The following is a 17,948-nucleotide window of genomic DNA, read 5'->3' as shown; positions in this document are numbered from 1 at the left end:
GGGCACATGGCGACGCCATCTGGCCAGGGACCCGGAGAACCTGGTCGGCGTGGGCTCGATCCCGGCTCCGCTCTCAGCAGGCGTCCCCCGTGTCTGGCCCTGGGCGCGCCAGGCAGGTGGAGAAAGGCAGGTCGCACGAAGGCGGGCCAGCTCCACTTCATCCTCCCGGACCCGCCGGGGTGATGTGCGAGGCCCCAACGCCTACGCGGAGGGTCGCATGCCAGGCGCGGCAGCCGGCTTAGGCTGTTGAGCCCCCGTGGTCTTCCCTCCACCCTACCAGGTTAGATGCTGCCTGTTTTATTGCCACAGTGGGAAGAGGGAGTGAGGAACTGAGTCATCCAAGGGTCTGCGGGGACCCGAGGGGACAGTACTCACCGGGTGGAGGGAGTTTGTGATCGTCCTTGCTCATTGGTCCGGCCTTGGGCCCTAGTGTGGGTCTCCTGGCTCTGCTGTGGTTGTGTATGAATTAGCCCCTATTGTCTTGTTTCTAAGCTGAGTTTCTTATGCAGGGCCTTTGGAATGGTCCCCAACTTTTTTTTCTACTGGGTAAATGATACTGAGCCCATTCCCCAAATTTCCCCGATCCAAGTAAACTAAAAGCTGATAGCGCCACTCAGCCATGGTACTCTTGGGAGTGCATGAAGAGGTGGTGCCTCCCCAGAAGGAGGGACAGGCCTTCCCCTTGGGCTTCCAGAGGAAAGTTTGGGCCTTGCTAGAATCTGGACATCACTGAGGATCCAGAGCCCTGCAGGAGGGAAGGACAGGCAGGTGAGGGCTGTAGTAGTCTGGAAAGTGGTCCTGGGACAGGGTGGCTGGCAGGTTTCCATGGGGAGAAGGGAGAGGAGGTCTGATCCCTAGTAGGCGGTGGTGTGGAACCGTGGAGAAAGAGCAGGGTGGTGGCATCTTGCCTCTCTTGGGTTTTTATTCCTGCTCTCCTACTTTGGAAGCTGTGCAACCTGAGACAAATTCGCTGACCTCTCTGAGCTTTCAGAATAGTGATGATGATGGCAGACCTCAGAGCCCGGCTCTAACAGTGGTGAATGCTGTGGCCATTCGATTCCCTACAACCTGGTTTCTTTTGGGGTTCCTTTGCCAGAGCAGTTCTCCAGGCTGGTCAGGTAGGGGGGGAGCCCTGAACTTCACTGGGCCAGAGCAGAAGGGCAGCCACAGGGCAGTGACTGGTGCTAGTCATGCCACCAGGACTGCTGCTGTCAGCTCATTCCCACGCCCTCCAGGCCCCAGGGAATCCAGAGGACTCAGTCAGGCTGCCCTTGGTCCCCTGCCCCCAGGCAGAGCAGCAGAAGCCAGTGGCCTTCACTGGTTGGTGAGTGTGCGAGGGGAGGGTGGAGCCAGTCGGTGCTGCCTCCAGGTATCCTGGGCCTGGCTGCCAGCAGCAGCATCTGGCCCTGGAGCTGTCTCACTTTTCCTCTCCGCCCTCTCCCTTCCCTGTCCCTCCCGCTGGTCACGGGAGCCCCAGCCCTTGGCAGCTCCTGCTTTCTCTGCTGAAGATGTAGCCCCACCAAGTCGCATGCTCTCCTCTCGGGGTTCTTGGGACTATGCCCACTCTTCCTCCTGGAGCACCTGCCCACCACCTCCCGATCTCATCTGCAGAGCTGAGAGTCACCCAGAGATCATCTAGAGTGACCCCTGCTTTACTGATGGAAAAACTGAGACCCAGAGAAGGGCAGTAGGTGGCTCAGGGTCACACGGTGAGATCCGGGACTCCCGTCCAGATGCAAAGGGTTCTTTGGTGTCCTGGCAGCTTCCTGAGAGCCAGCTGGGGGTCGGGCGCTGGGGGAGACTCCCTCTGCCTCTTAAACTCAGTGGTAAATGGGACCCAAAGAGAAAGCGGGCGGTGAGCTCGTCATGTAGAAAATAATGAAAGAGGGGGACTGGGCACTGTGTTCCACGCAGCGCCATCTGATGCTGGTGGCGGTTATGGTGGGCTTCCGGGGGAAGTGATTTGGGAGTGAAGATCTGAAGGGTGAAGAGACGTTTGCCAGGGGAAGAGGGCAAGTGGGTGGGCTTGTGCTAAGGGGCCAAGCGGCCCGCTTCCGGAGGCTGGAGCCAGAGAGCAGGGTTTTCCTGGGGACACTAAAGAAACTCCAGGCCCCACGGGCTGGGAGGGCAGGAGAGAGACGGGTGCCTGGGTGAAGAGGACCCTGGAGCAGAGCTGCTAAAGGGCAGCGGGGGCCCCTGCTGGGCTTCTGTCCCTGGAATGACAGCAGAGGGGTCAAGCCAACAGGGTGCTACCGCAGGCAGAGGGGACTGTGACCTGGAGTGGAGTGGAAACAGGGTCCCAGGGAGTGCCTGGGCGGGGTGGCTGCCGTGGTGGGATCTGGTTCTGTAAGAGAAGGTGCTGGAAGCCAAGGAATAGCGCTGTCCTGTAGGTGAAGGCCTGGCCTGTGGGGAGGGTGGCTAAGTCTAGGGCTTCTGAAGGGCCACACGAGGGTCACGTGGTCCCATACAGTAACCACTAGTCACATTAAAATTAAAGAAAAGTCCGATTTTCATTTCCAGTCACACCAGCTCCCCTTTGAGGGTCAGAAGCTGCAGCAGCGCAGCAGGGTCACGGCGCCTGCGCACGCGGGTGAGCTTAAGGACCAAGAACAGGGTTCTAGCCTGGCCCTGGCCCTAGCCGAGGCAGGCCACCCCAACTGACCCTTTAGGTTTCTCTTCTGTAAAAAGCAGGCCCTGCCCGCTCCCGGGATTGCTGAAAGGACCTCAGGAGATGGCAGCTGGGAGCGCACACGGAAAAGTGCCACCAGCAAGAGCTAGCAGGAGGAAATGCGTGCACCTGTGTGTGGCCCGGGCCTGGGGCAGGTGGCCTCAGGGACACTGCCCTGAGGTCCTGAGCCACTCACTGAAGGAGGGTAGAGGGCCTCAGGAGGGACACCCTGGTGAGGCCAGGCCTGCGCAGTGGCCTGGAGGCCGGCGGTGGGGGGGGGGGCAGCTGGAGGCCTGGCCAGTCTGGGGGGCCCCGTAGGAGAGGAGCCGAGGCAGAAGTGAGGGACGGGGGAGCTGGAAGTGTGGATTCCAGACGGGGCCCCAACTCTCCCCGCCAGCCCTCTCTCCTGGTCGGGGAGCCTTAACGAGCCCTCCAGCTGCCTGTTATTTGATTTGCTTGCTGTGAAGAAAGAAAGTGGAATGTCCCAAATGGAGAAAATCAGTTGACACCTAGGACTGGGCAGCGGGTGAGCAGCGAGAGGAGGAGGGACGGGACTTGAAACCAGCCAGATCCGTGTGGAAGGGCCTGGGGGCGTGGGGGACAGTCTGGGCAGTGATCTCCAAGGTCAGTTTTAAGGGCTATCGGGCAAGATTCCCATCACTATAACAACAGTGGCAATTAGATGCCCTGGTGTCCCAGGGTGGGCCGTTCAGGGCCGATGCGAGGCTGTTACCAGGACAGCTCTTTCCACCCTCGAAGCTTCCAGAAGGACGGCCGCTCTCCTTAGCCACTGTACGGTTAAGAAGACCCACATCACCGCCACCACACTGTTGGTGAGTCCTTCCTACAGGCGTTGAGGATCCCCTGGGAGAAAAAATGGCCAGAACTTCCAGGCTAAAATGTTGAGGCCCCGGGGCCCTAAAAATAACCACGGTGATAGGAATGTCGTATAGTCACAGCAAGGGCACAGGGGCCTCTTTCGGGTCCTTTTCCAAAGAAGAATTTAGGAGAGCAGTCAGTGGCTTGCCGGGCTCTGGATGAGGTTCCCCAGGATTGAAATGGTGGGATGGAGATGGGCACAGGGTGGCTTGCGCAGTGTCTTTGGTGGGAGAACCACAGCCAGCTGGACCTCAGGAAGTGGACAGACCCTAGATCCAGGCACCCTCAAGTGCAGCCCAGCACACCACTGTGGCAGTCCCCAGTCGGGTCCTCCTTCACTCTATGGCTAGGAAAGAAAAGATCCAAAGGATGCATGGGCTGGCTTCAGAGGAACGGGGAGTCAGAGCCAGCCAGCAGTGGACCGGGAGCCTTTCTCCTTTCCAATTAACTCAGGGACCAATACATGGCGAGTGTACCCTGCTCCCCATTCCAGGGCCCTCAGCAGACATTGCTAATCAATTGCAGCACACTCTCCCCGCCAGGCTCACTGGCAGCCCCAGAATCCTGCTGGACCCCATACTCCAGGAAGCCACTTCTAACTAGGGGGCAAGTTGGTGTTCAGCTCATGATGATTCTAAGTATTTTTGTTTTTCCAAATACAAAGCACACTTGCGATGGGTAAAGTTGTGGAGAATCCTTACAGCCTTATGGCTTCTTCAGAGACCTTAAAAATAAATAGCAGGTAACTCCAAACCAGACGGAGGACCTCATTATGTAGCCGGAGGTGGGGACAAAAGCAAAGTTCCATCTATTACAATCAGATCACTCCCAGGAAGGTGTCTTTCCCCTTATTCTGAATCATCCTAGATTTGACCCAAGGCCTCCCTGGAAAAAGCCTTCTCAAACTACCCCATCCCAGCACAGCTCTCTCCCTGCTCCCACTTCCTGCGGCTCTTCCTGGCTGACATTTAACTCCCAGAAGGAGCTCAGTGCTCTTGGCTTCCCCCGCCCAGACCCATGGCAGACATTACTAATCGCTGCACACACTGTCTCACTGAACCTAAATGGGCTTCAGGATCCTTCCCACACTGGGCGCCAGGCTGCCACCCTGGACCCACTGCAGTCAACGAGCAAGGTAAAGTCTGCTGCCACCCACGGCTCAGCCCCAGCCCCACTGTGCCTTTAATGTCTCATCTCTCCATGTGGTCATATGCAATCCGATGACAGAGACAGGGACTCAGTAAGACTCTCTGGGTCTTATTGAGCCTAGCCCAGGACTCTGCAGGTAGGATGCAGACCTCACCAATTAGCTGGCCTTCAGTTTCTGTTGATGGAGGCCACGGAAGGCTTGGTGGCCAGCTGTGCCCCCCTTGTCCTCAGTCCGGGACCCAGCTCTGGGCTCAGCATTAGTTCGGGGGCAGTGTCACCTGGAAGGGAGGTTTCCCAGCAGCAAGCAGTCAGCCGGTGACATGACCAACTCCTCTAAGTCAGGGCAGCTGCCTGGTCCTGGCAGGGAGAGGGGTGGCTCTGTGCATCCACCTGGATCAACCGCTGGGGCACTGTCCCCGCCCGTCCCTACTCCCGAGGTCTGAGCTGCTTCTTCCCCTGCCCAGGCCGCCTGGCACAGCTTCCTTTTTCTCTTGGCAGAGGGCGGGGGCAGAGCAGTGCAGCAGGCCAGTGTGCGGCCTTTGACACCACGGGGACCTCTGCAGAGAGCTGTGGGACTTGAGCCTCAGCATGCTGGTGACCTCATCCTCCTCACAAATCATTGAGGGCATCTGTGTTCACCTGTGACCCTTTCCACCTCACTCATCACCAGAGAGGATGAGACGGGGCAGCTCTGGGTCCTCAGCTTTTATTCATAGCTAATATTTACTGAGCACTTACTATGTACCAGGCACTAGTCAAATGGGTCCACAAAACCCTCACTATGATCCTATCAGAGGTTACTTTTTATTTATTTATTTTTTAACTTTTCCCTTTTTACAGAAAAGAAACTGAAGGCCCAGGGAGGTTAAGTAACTTTCTCAAGGTCACACAGCTAGTGAGCAGTAGAGACAGGCCTTGAATCCAGGCCTTGTGGCCCCAAAGTTGGCATTCTGAGCCACCAGCATAGCCTTGTCTGCATGAAGTCGCTCACTCCTGTGACTGCAGAGGCTGATCTGGTCAGCCAGGGTCTCAGAACCGTTCTGCCACATCTGCCTCCCACGGAGGTGGCATTTACTGAACTGACTGGGCATGGGACCTGCACCACCACCTTTGTCGTGAGAATAACCCTGATGATGTCATTCATGTCATCCGGCCCTGGTGAAGGACCTCCATAGAGTCCTTGTCAGCCCTGGTGTGTGGCTACTGGGGCTTCCAAGAAGGGACAGGCCTGTGACTGTCTCTTGGCTGATGGGAAGCTGCGCCCGGCACTGTGTGGCCCTGGGCAGAGCGTCTGGAGGAGCCGCAGCCCCGGGTCTCTCTGCTCGCCTGAGCCTGACTTTCCTCCTTCCTCTGTCACCTTCTCCTTCTTCCTGGGTCATGTCTGTCTGTCTGTCTGATCAGTTGCTCGAAGGCCCCCTTTTAGAAATGAGATGGGGTTCAAAGTTCTGAGGCAACTGGACATTTCAAGTGACTCTCCTTCCTTCTCCTCGTCTCCAGACGTCCGCAGGGGCTGCACCTGGACCAGCCACCGCTGCCTGCCACCTCCCCACCACCTGAGTGGGGCCCTGGGGGTCACACTCCGCGGGCATTGTGCTCTGTCGCTGGGGTTGGGCGCCCTGTGCCAGAGTTTGTGTGTGGCCTGGTGCCCGGAGCATCCTGTGCAGTGTCACCCAAACCCCTCTTGGGGTCCCCTGGTGCTTGAGGGCCCAGGAGTGGCAGCAATGGGGGTCGCAGTGAGAAGTCGGGGGGTCCTAGCGCGCGCTAAGCAGTCTGGAAGGCTGGAGGGTTCAAGACGGGCGAGCAGTAGGGTCTTCCCTGAATTGTTTCCCAGAAAAACGGAGCCGAGGAGGTCTGCCATTTGGAAGAGAGGTTTCTAGAAGGCCTAGGAAGTTCTTCTGCCACCTCTTTTTTTTTTTTTTTTTCCTTCCTGGTGCTGGGATGAAGCACGTGCCAGGCCAGTGCCCTGCCTGAGCCCCAGCCCAGCCCTCCTCCTGTGTCTCTTGGCTCCTGGGCCTCCGGCTCCCCTGGGTGTCATCCGGGCCCCAGCAGCAGCACCCCACAGGGACCCTCCAGCCTCCCACGCAGCCAGTGCCGCCGTTGCCCTCGGGGTGGGGTGTCACTGCAGCAAGCTGGTGGCTGAGGGCTAAGGGAGCAGCTGCTGGTGGCCGGTAGAGAGACCTTTAGTGACAGGGACACAGGAAGGGCATGGGGTTAAAAGAGGCTCTTCATGTCCCTCCCCCTGGGCTGGCACCTGAAGTTTCCTGGGCCTGAGGGGCGGCTTAGTGACCTGGGACATCACCTGCCACTCCAGCCTCTCCCCATTTTATAAAGTCAGAGTGTCGGGAGGAAGGGGCTGCGGGAGTCACACCCCCTCGGTGACGTGGGGATCACCACTCGTGCTCCTGACCTTCTCCTCGGAGCCCAGACCCTCTCCACAGCCACCCTCCACACCTCCCGCAGGTCTTGACAGCACCTCGAACTCCACGCGTCTGGACTGAGCAGAAGTCCAGCCTCCCCGCCGTCCCCCAGGGTCAGCGGGGCCCTCAGCCCTGCGGGTCGACCATGCCCTCTCAGCCTCTTCCCTCCATCACTGTCTGTCCCTCCTGGCTCCAGCCACCCCCTCGCCTCCACCCACTCTGTCCCGGCCCTTTTATCATCCGCACAGCAGCCGCCCGATCACATACATCCTCTCCCTGGTTAAATCTCTGCAGTAACTACCAATCGCTCTCAGGTCAGAGGCAAACCTTTCCAGCCTTGCCCTCCTGTCCAGCCTCCTGACTCGCCTGCTCTTGCTTTCAGAGCCCAGCCGTATGGCTGTGTGCACTCATGGCTGGGGCCACAGCCTCTGGAGTCAGTTTGTTGGGTTCAAATCTAGCTCTGCTAATTGCTGGCTGTGTGACCTTGAGCAAGTTGTTCAACCTCTCTGTGCCTTGAATGATCTCTATGTAAAATTAGGAGTGATGCTAATGAGAGTGTCTCTCCCTATAAGGGTTGTTTTTAGAATTAAGTTAAACATAAAGTACTTTGAGCTGCGCCTAGTACTCTGGTAATAGATATTTTAATCTCCTTGAACCAGCCAAGCTCCAGCTGTCACAGACACACAATGAGGGCGTGGGCTCTGAGCCAGGCTTCCTGGGTTCAAATCCTGCCCCTGGCCCTCCTGGCTGCATGCCATCTTGCAGGCTGCTGCCCCTCTCTCCTCCTCAGTTTCCTGGCTCATAAAGTGGGTTGCCGTCGGCACAGAATGAGCGAATGTCAGCACGAGGCTTGCCTGGCTCCTAAGAAATGCGTTATTATGCAAGTTTGAGGCCTTCCCTGTCCCCTCAGCTGGCTGGCGGCTGTGTGTCCCCGGCTCAGCTCCCACTTCCTCATGATGAGCCCAACCAGTCCATGACTGGTCCCCAGCCACTCTCCCCCTCGGTCACATCCCTGGTGACTGTGGCTGCCTCCCCTCCATGTGCGTGGTCCTGGACAGCTCTCCCGAGCTCCCTGAGGACAGTCCATGCCTCCTCAGCTCAGATGCACGGTCCCCAGGGAGGAGGCTCCAGCCTCTGCCCAGGACTCTCACCCGAGCCCCTCCCACTCTGTGGTCAGAGTCCCGGCCTCATCCTGCACAGGCCCAGAGGGGAGCCCTGACCCCTGAGACCCGGGGGGTCCTGCACCCCATGCAGAGCTGGCTCCCACCCACAGCCAGCTGCAGGGCTCAGCTCCTTGATCCCCAGAAGCAGCAGCATGGCCTTGGGTCAGCAGAAAGGAAGGACTTTCGCATCCGGAGGCCGGAAAACTGGAGGCCCGAGCCTTCTTTCTCTAGCTTTCTGAACTCACTGGAGCTTGGGTTGGTTTGTCTGTGGTTCCGATGGAACCCAGTTGGCGGCACCCTGTGGCATCCGGCGGACCCCTGGCCCCTGTTTCATGGCCCTGTGATCAAGAGCCAAGGCCATGGCACAAAGAAGGCTGAGGAGGGAAGGAGACAGCTCCCGGCGCCCGGCCCGAGGGACAGGGCGGGTCCTCCGGGTGGGCGCGGGGTGGATGCCCAGTTTCCTCTGCTTTGATTTGGCCCTGCCGGCCGCCTGTGCCCGAGGGCATGGGGTGGCACATGGCCTGCCCCGTCACAAACCCGTCCTGTGGGATCAGCCCGCTTCTGCGGTCCCTGGGGTCCAGCCTTCAGCCTAAGGAGCCAGCACCGAGCAGCCAGGTCCCTCACGGGAAGGCTCCTGTCACCACTCAGCCCCATCCCGCTGAGCCCCACCCAAAGCCCACCTCCTCCTGGGACCGCAGGGGCCAGGCCTGGAAGTCGGGTGTGGTTCTAGAGTGGATCAGGGACACCCGACCCGGCCTCGTCCTCAAAGGGCCAGTGGGGGCTCCAGCTCGCAACCGTCCTGCTGACGACAGGGCCCTGGAGGCGGCGGAGCACTGTCCACTGTCGGGATGAGGTGCCTGCGGGCACTGGGCCTCATCTGCCGCGGCCACGTCCACGGGCACCTCCTCTTTCAGCATCTGGTCCTCAGGGTCCTTCCTGCACCATCCTCGCTCACCTCCTCTTGGGGGAAGTGGGTGACCTGACCACTGTGATGGGGTCAGGCCAGTGGGGGGAGGGCAGGAAAGCCGGCCTGGCAGCAGCCCCAGACAGAAGTGGCCTTTGCCTGGCCATGAGAGCATGCGCAGCTCCAGGCCTCACTCCTGCGCTCGGCTCCCCTTCTCGGCTTCTCTGCCCGTCTTACCCCTGTGGCCAATGTTACCCCCACTGCAGGGGCGAGGAAATCGAGGTCGGGGTTAGATCTCTTGCTTACTATATGGGGACGAGACCCCAAGACCCACACGGCCAAGCTCCGTCATAGATAGTGATGCTTCCTTGGCATTTGGAGTTCACCCCAAACTGAGTCCCAAGGGCAGGTGGCTTCTCGTAGAATTCGCACTCTAACACTAAATTAATTATCAAGGGGCTGTGGCTCCGTGGTAGAGCGCTTGCCATGTTGCACAAGGCTCTGGATCCAATCCCCAGTGCTCCAAAACCAAGCAGACTACGAAGTTAGTTTCTTTTTTAAAAAATTAATGAAGGCCGGGCGCGGTGGTGCACACCTGTAATCCCAGCAGCTCCGGAGGCTGAGGCAGGAGGATCGCAGGTTCAAAGCCAGCCTCAGCAACTTAAGGAGACCCTAAGCAACCTAGCAAGACCCTGTCTCTGGATGAAATATAAAAAGGATTGGAGATGTGGCTCGGTGGTTAACCGCCTCTGGGTTCAATCCCTTGAACACAACAACAAAAAATTAATTAAGTGACTCTTTTCCAACGCACTTAGCGCAGTGCCTGGCTCTGTGCTCCGTGGGGAGCTATGTTACTATTCACGTGTTCCAGCTCCCACCGCAGGCACAGGACTGTGTCATCTCATTCAGTCTACACAGCAGCACTGTGGGAGGTGGCAGGGGCAATACCCCACGTGGTGGGGCCCTCGTCCATGCAACTGGGCCAAAGGCCACAGGGTAGAGTGCAGAGTCCCGGGCCTCTCTCTGGACCCCCTCCCTACCCTGACTGGGACCCACCAGGCATGACAGAGGCCGGGGCCAGGTCCCTTTAAGAGCCCTCTGCTGGGGCCTGGGAGGGAGTGGCCCCTGGCGGGGCTGGGCCAGCTGCATTCTGTGGGCCAGGAGAGGCCGCCTGGCATTTCCCGCTTTGATACTGATACAGGCATCTTAATAGCTGCGCGTCAGGCGGGTGTGTTTCAGCTCGGGCCACACAGGGCATTCCAGGAGGCCCCGGCCACCAGCAGGGGTGAAGCAGGAAGGCGTCTCAGGCCTGGTGGCGGGGGTCCCCCCAGGGCCCCAGAAAGCGTCCCACCCAGCCCTGAGCTCACCTGGGGATTCTCACCTGGGTCTCAAACTCAGATGCCTGAGGCGCGAGCTGGCGTCCTAAACAGGTAACTCTGGCCATACAGGAGTGCCACTGTGACCTGGATGGCACAGACACGTACGGGGGGGCGGGGGCGGCCACCACGCAGTGCCACCTGCTCAGAGCATGGCCCACATCCGCCTGCTGCCAGACCCTCCCGCTGTACAAGACGGGAAATCAGAACTTAACAGGACCGCTCCTGGTTTGTAAATCACCAGCACTTCCTGAGCACCTACTGTGTGCCAGGCCCTGTTCTAGACACCAGGGATGTGCTAGTGAATGAAACAGAACAACACCCACAGCCTGTGGAGTTGACCTCATGGGGGAGAGAGGCTGTAAGCAACATAAACAACCAAAGCAAAAGAATCAAATTCCTAAGGAGGAGATGCAAGAGGGAGGGGATAGGAAGCTCACGGGGTAGTAAAAGCAAAGAAGCCCTCATTAGGAGCACACAGGTGGACAGCTAGGAAAAAGCATCCCAGAGACACCGGTAAGTGCAAAGGCCCTGAGGCAGGAGAAGGCTGGTGGCATGTGTGGAGTAAGAGGCCTGTGTGATCACCTGGCTGCCGGTGTTGAGGACGTGCTGTGGAACCCAAGCAGGAGCAGGGGCTCCTTTAGAAGGCTTTTGCAGTAATTGATGATGAGACTCCAAGGTGGCCCGTGGTGGGGTGGGGAGAAGGGATCCAATCCCAGGTGTGTGTGAAAGGCAGGGAAGAGGAGTTGCTCAGGATGGGGGTGGGTGAGACAGAGAGGCACCTGGAGGATTCTGGGGTTTCAAGCAGCTCTTAGTACTGTGACAGGGAAGTTGCTGGAGGCTCAGGCCTGGGGAGGGCTCATTTGTGCCATGAGATTGGGAGATGCTGAGTGGACGGGGCAGGGGGTGGGGCCGGCGGCTGGCTGCACTGGAGGACCGCAGGGAGGTCCAGGCTGGGGATGCAGAGGCGGCATCTCATTCTGGGTGGGAAGGAGTGGAATCTTCTGCGTCATCACATACAGATGTCACTGGAGCCTCAAGGCCAGGTGAGGTCCCCACAGGAGCCAGTGTCTAGAGGAGAGAGGTGAGGCCCTGGACTGGGGGCCCTGTGGCCTGCCACATTTAGGTGTCAGTAACGAGAAGGAGCCAGGGACGGAGACAGAGGAGCAGCCTCGGTGGTAGGAGGGAGCCCAGGGCAGAAGGATAGGAGGTGAGGAGGGCAGGACGTCCACCCGACGGGGCAATACGAGGTCACTGGGTCGGAGCCTTCGTGGGGAGGGAGGGCTGCAGCCAGATGAGAGGGGACCAGAAGGGCAGGAAGAGAAGCAGGAGGCAGCCACGGGGCGCGAGTCTTCCTGGGAAGGGCGAAGCCCCCTGAAGAGGGGCGGTTTCTCTCCTTTTGTGCAACGTGTGCATAATGACCACTGGGGTGGGGACAGCAGCTAAACCCGGCTCACGACCTTTTCTGGGAACGGCCACCCTGATGGCCCTGTGTCTTCTTTCACCTGCTCTGCAGTGTTGTTCTGATGGAGCCTGTTCCCCGGGGGTCCTGGGCAGAAGCCTGTGCTGGCCCTGGTATCGGTGATCTGGTCTGGAGGAGGAAACTGATGAGGCAGGAGGCGGGGGACTCGCTGGCGCCCATGTCCCTGGGCAGGTGGAGAGTGAGGTCTGGGGCCGTGGAGGGGGTGGGCCTTAGATGGGGTGCAGAGGAGAGAAGGGCACTCAGGGCACTGATGGACAGGCACGGGCGGCGGTGGTCACCCCTGGAGCCCCATGTGCTGCTGCGGTGCAGTTGCCCAGTGGACAGTGGCCCTGCTGCTTCCGCACGCCAGCCAGGGTCCTGTCGGCTATTGACCAGCTCCGTCATTTAGCAGATCTATGTCACGTGCCCACGGGGGGCCAGGTCACAGGTTCTGGGTGGGAAGGGGTGAAGTAGATTCATGAGGTCCCTAACTGGAAAGTGGCACTAATGTACCAGGCTCAGAGCTGGGCCTCACACGGGCTTCCACCAGACTTTGTCCTGGGAGGTCACCTGCTTGCCCACTCTGCCCGACTGCACCTGGCCTCCACCTCCATCCACCCTGTGCTGCGTGCCCAGCCTCCCTTCTAAGTGAGGCCTCCCCATGGGTGTCCCCTTCTTCCTGTCTGCTTTGATCTCTCACTCCCTTCTGCCTTCTGCCCTCAGAGGCCCCCCATCCATCCCATCCTGTGCTCCCTCATGAGGGACATTTGCATACCCCTTTCTACAGCAGAAGGGAGTGGATTTTGGTGGGGGAGGTACCAGGGATTGAACCCAATGGCACTCAACCACTGAACCACTGAGATTACAGTTCCTGGCTAGAAGGTATTAGAGTTTATCTTAAAAGGCCTGAGTTCACAGCTCGGATCCACCATGTGCTGGCTGTGTGATTTTGGTAAATCATTGAACCTCTCTGAGTCTGTTTCCTTAAGTATTGAACGAGGTCCCTATTAAACCTACTCAAAGCACCCAGCTTAGTGCCAGTCCACATGGTGGCTCAGCAGATGTTAATGTGCTATGAATCCTCTTGAAGTTTCCCACCCTTCCCTCCCCACACCCACCATCAACTCCTATGACACCTCCCACGTGACAGTCTTTCCTCTCTTGAGGCCCAATCTGAGTGGCAAAATGACCAGGTAGCGAGGGAGCAAATATTACAGAAATGCTTAGGGGCCAGCCGGTACCCAGAGTGGCCAGCACCTTCAAGGGGGGGGACTGCAGTGCCTGGATGTGGCCAGTCCTTGGCAGCCAGAGTGCAGAACCCTTCTGGGCAGGTCTTCTGATTTTTTAAGAGAAATTAGAAACGCAGATTTGCATGGGGAACCACCCACTTCAAAATGTTACCAACAAATTAAACAAGGATTCAAAAACTCACTGTGGGAACCAAGTGAAATAGCTTAAGGGCCCGTGTGGCCTGGGACCCAGCTCCCGCCTTTGCTCCTTATGACCTTGGCTGGGGCGGCCTTGGTGTCTTCAGGTCCCTCACCTGTCACACGAGTGCAGCAGTAGTGACACATGCATTGAGGACGCCCTAGGAGTCGGGCACCATGCTCGTATGCTCCAGCCTTTTCCATGGGGTTTCGGTGCCACTGGAACTGTTACCAGCCCAGGGTCCCAGAACCGTGTGTGAACCAGGCAGTGTCCCCAGGGCCATCTCTGATGACCCCCTGCTAGTCTGGCCCGCCGCATGGCCAGGATCAAGGCTGAGGGTGCACGCGGCCCCCAGCCCTGCCCTGGAACAGCTAGCGCACAGGACCTGGGCGCCGTGGCCGCCGGCCGCGCATGGCCGTTCTGCAGGAACTGGACGGCTGGTCCCCACGGCTGGGGGTATATGCGCTACCTCTTTGGAGCCCTGGCCCCTTTGGGGCCTTCCACGGGGTCTCGGTGATTTCAGCCGCTGGGAAGAGGTGTGGAGGATGCAGGGCCTGCCCAGCGCCCTTGTCCCCCACCTCTGCCCACCTGCCTGAACCGCCTGCGGGAGGAAACTGCAAGAGCAAAAGGCACTGTCCCTGCCCAGGGGTCCATCAGAAGCCCAGTCCCACAAGGGGAACAATTAGCAGAAGACCCAGAAGAGCACGTCATTGTGCACATGGCTGGGGGGCCTGGGGACCGCCACGGTTCACAGAGCCCGATGGCTGGTTTGACTTCTGTAGGAACACTCCAGAGGGGGAGCTGCTGACACTACCAGCCTGGCCTTCTCTGCTTCTTATTACCCAAGGCCTAGTGGCCAGCGGAGGGCCATTAACCAGCAGCCTTTGATCCCTGCAGAGCCCTGCGCTCCCCCCATGCGCCCTTCTCCCTCCCCCTCCCGCCCACAGCGCAGACACTCTCCAGGGCCCGGCTTTATGAGCTCCCGTGACCCCTCTTGTCTGTCTCTTTGTGCAGAAATGGAAACTCCACTCACGGAGGCGCCGGGAGGCCCCGAAGATGTCCCTAGGATGTAACTGCCCGCCAGGTAAGGAGCCCCCCTGACTGGTCAGCCGTGCATCCTTGGCACAGATGCTGCCCACCACGTCCTTATGCGGCGGCCAGGTGGCATTGCTGCTGAGCTCGGCCCATCTCTTTTCTTTTGAAAGATGGGAACGAGAGTATAGTGTTGGTGACCTTTCATCCACCCACCTATGGGCCCACCTGTCCCCCTCTGTCCGCCCTCCATCCATCCAGCCACGCATCCCTTCAGGAGCTCTTTTTCCTGAGCCTCACGCTCTTTGAAACGGGCTGTGGTTAAGCCAGATAAGATGATGGACGTGGTCACATTTTGAAAATCATGACATGCTGTGCAGAACCCAAGGGCAGATTGGCCCCACGAGGGTGAGGACCCCCTCGCCATGTTCTCTAGTGCTCCCGACATGGGCGGTGCACAAACATGTTTGCTACTCCAACAAATGACTCTCTGGTGAGGAGACTGTGAACCCTAGTGAGGTGGCTTGGGGTGGTGCGTGTCCCTTGTGGGGCTGCCTGCGCACACACAAGGGATGGAGATGCGGCTGAGTGTTGCCAGGTCACGTTGTGCAGTAATTTAACCTCATCCAATTGGGATTCAAACTCTGCTTTTGCCTGTTACTAGTGTGGCATGAGCAGGGTTCTCACAGAGGATGCCCACGGCGCTCAGTGCAGTAAGGCCCCCTCCACACTCCATTTTTCCACGTGCTTAAAGCTGTGTGCTCTGGCTGGGCACCACGCTGGGTGTTGGGTTCAAGTGCATTGTAGTGGTTAATAGTTCTGATGAGTGACAGCTCATGAGAACTTCTCCAGAATCCTGACCGTGTTTGTTGAGTTATGAGAATGGCAGATGAAGAGGTCACGCTGTTCCCTTGAGTAACTGAAATGGGCTGTACCCCTTTGGGGGAGGGAAGGAAGCCTTTAAAAAGATTGAGGGAGCCAGGCACACGCCTGCAATCCCAGCGGCTTGGGAGGCTGAGGCAGGAGGATCCTGAGTTCAAAGCCAGCCTCAGTGACACTGAGCAACTCAGCAGGATTCCGTCTCTAAATAAAATACAAAATAGTGCTGGGGATGCGGCTCAGTGGTCGAGTGCCCCTGAGTTCAATCCCTGGTACAACCCCCCAAAAGAAAAAGGTTGGGGGAGTCCAGGTAATACATTTAAGTGATTTCAGGGAGTGTTGCCCTGCTCAGGGGTCTCTGTCAGCCCAGAGTGTGGTTTCCTTGGCACCTGTGGGGTATGTGGCCTCGGAAGGGGACTTCTGGGCTCTCTGGCAGGTCTTTCTCTGGCCCCAGGAGCTGGGGCTGTAGAAACCTTCAGACAGGCCCTCAATCCAGGGAAGAGAGGCTGACAGATGTGAGGCATATGGGACATGGAGAGGCCACACTGGCTGGGAGTGAGTCGGCCGGCTGGGAGTCACCAGGAGGCAGGCTGTCCTGAGACCGTGAAGGGATGCAGCTGGCCCCAGGCAGGGGGTCATGTGGGTTAATTAAAAGGGTGTCCAGAAGCCTTGGGAAGCTCCCTCACTCCCTCTGGGGCTGGGGACTGGGGTCTGGGAACACTTCCTGGAGAGCAAGTTAAGGTGAACAAGATGAGGTGCAGACGCCCGACGGCAGGCCCCGTGCGCTTCCAAGCGTCTCACATTTCAAATAATGGTGTCTGTTGCTCAGTAACTCTTGAGCAATTGCAACTGATTTTTGCTCAAAGTGTGGAATGCTGATTAAGGGCAGGAGATTTGGAGTCATGGAAGATCCAGGTTTGAATTCCAACTCTGAGATTTGCCAGCTGAGTGCAAATCTTTGTGCCTCAAGTTGCCTTGAATGAAAAAAAGAGGGACAACAGTCACCCTGAAAATATGTGTTAGAGACATGATCAGGAATCAGCTGGACGTCAATGCCTCTCTGATCTGTACGAAGCACTGTTATTGCTCTTATTTCCCCCACGGCCCCTTAGACTTGAAGATACACAGAAATCCGCACCAGACTCCATATCCTAGGGTTCCAGCAATGTAGGCTGCACCCTTACGGCCAGGCAGAGGTTGTTCCCGTTGCCCTCCGTGTGTGATTAGGGACAGCTGTCTGGTGGCCTGGCCACTGTCAGAGTGGCTGCCCTTGCAACAGGCCTCGCTTCAGTGCTCCAGAAGATCAGGCCTCAGGGGGTCCTGAGAGGCAGAGCTGGGGAGGGATGTGGCAGGAGGGAGGGAGGATCTGGAAGAGCTCTTTGCCTCCTCCTGTGGGACCCAGGGGTCTCGGTGGTGAGAAGGGTGTGGTAGGAGGAAGGACCCACTGGGGAGATGCGTATCCTGGGGGTTGAGCATTTCCCACAGGGCAGTTTGGCCCACTGTATGATCAGAGTCCAGTGGGGAACGCCAGGAGAATTTTAAGAAAAGGCCCCATGAGGAGGCAGAATCAAAGGGGGGCTAAGGGGCTCCCCCAGCTTTCTGGAAAGTCAGGCCAAGGACTGGAAAGGTTGCACAAGGGCATGTGACCCTTTGGAATCTCAGAGCACAAATGCCAGGGTGGGCTAGGTCCTGCTGGGCCCCTGGACCTGCCTCCCACAGGCCTGCAGTAAAGGACCCTGTTCCACATGAGAACCAACCTGCTGTACATCATAGCAGCTCTGTTGCTGTTCCCTAACTGAGCACCTACTGTGCGCCGAGCACAGTACTGAGTGCTTCCTATTGACGGGTGACCCTCCTCAAAACACTTACATGACGTAGAGTGCTAACACCCTGAAATGCTTGAAAATGCTCAATGGCTAAGGGAACCCCACTCTCCTTGTAGCAGCCTCATGGATCTCTCTCACTAGTGACATCGGATCAGAGTTTTACCGCTTTATCGCTCCTGGTGCTTGCAGATGGGCTCGATGCCATCGTGAAGTGCCGCGTGGGAACACAAAGTCTCACCAGCACTCAGTCTTGTTCCCCGTGTACAGATGCTCTGAATGTTTAGTCCATCCAATAATCACTGCTGATGACTGGATCCTCCTTGTGGTCTCCAGCTGTTATCTGGCCTCACATGCCTTCTCCCCTCCACGCCCCCTGAAAGCTAAAATCACCACCATTGGGACCCAACCAAAGAAACAAAAAGTTCTCCCTGCCCACCATGACTGCTGGGATGCCAGCCTGCAGCTCCAGCCCTGCCCTGTTTGTCTGTGTGGCCAGCCACGCCGAGCCGGAGCCCTGTGGTGGGTGTGTTCTTCCTTGTGGCAGCCCTGGGACCCTGGGTAGCATCCAGAGGCTTGGGGACACATAATCGTTCCCCTCCTATCCTGCCTCCTTCCCCTCCTATCCTGACCCCGCCAGCATCCTCTCAGGAGCCTCCCTGTCCCAAAATAGCCCTCTCCCGGCTGAGAGCTGGCTTCGTCCTGTCCCGGGCCACAGGCGCTGCCTGCCAGGGAAGCCACGGGCCAGCAGGCCGGCGACGGGATGCC

The 17,948-nt window shown here is 58.3% G+C and overlaps 1 protein-coding gene across 15 annotated transcripts in view; it reads left to right on the top strand.

Annotated features, from left to right (window-relative positions):
* The first annotated feature begins 41 nt into the window (after positions 1-41).
* Positions 42-17,948, top strand: part of Col13a1 (collagen type XIII alpha 1 chain) — a 144,577-nt gene continuing 126,670 nt past the window's right edge. For 6 of the 15 annotated variants that reach the window (XM_048809692.1, XM_048809653.1, XM_048809686.1 and 3 more), the window contains exons 1-2: positions 45-280; positions 14,461-14,530. In XM_048809692.1, coding sequence (XP_048665649.1) covers positions 14,503-14,530 — 28 coding nt within the window. In that variant the 5' untranslated portion in view covers positions 45-280; positions 14,461-14,502. Of the gene's footprint in view, positions 281-14,460; positions 14,531-17,948 lie in introns of all 15 variants that reach the window. The other 9 variants (XM_048809676.1, XM_048809600.1, XM_048809608.1 and 6 more) reach the window with 6 other exon arrangements.

Source organism: Marmota marmota, unplaced genomic scaffold (genome assembly GCF_001458135.2).
Source record: "Marmota marmota marmota unplaced genomic scaffold, marMar, whole genome shotgun sequence".
Classification (NCBI taxonomy): domain Eukaryota; kingdom Metazoa; phylum Chordata; class Mammalia; order Rodentia; family Sciuridae; genus Marmota; species Marmota marmota.
This window is presented reverse-complemented; position numbering and strand designations above follow the sequence as displayed.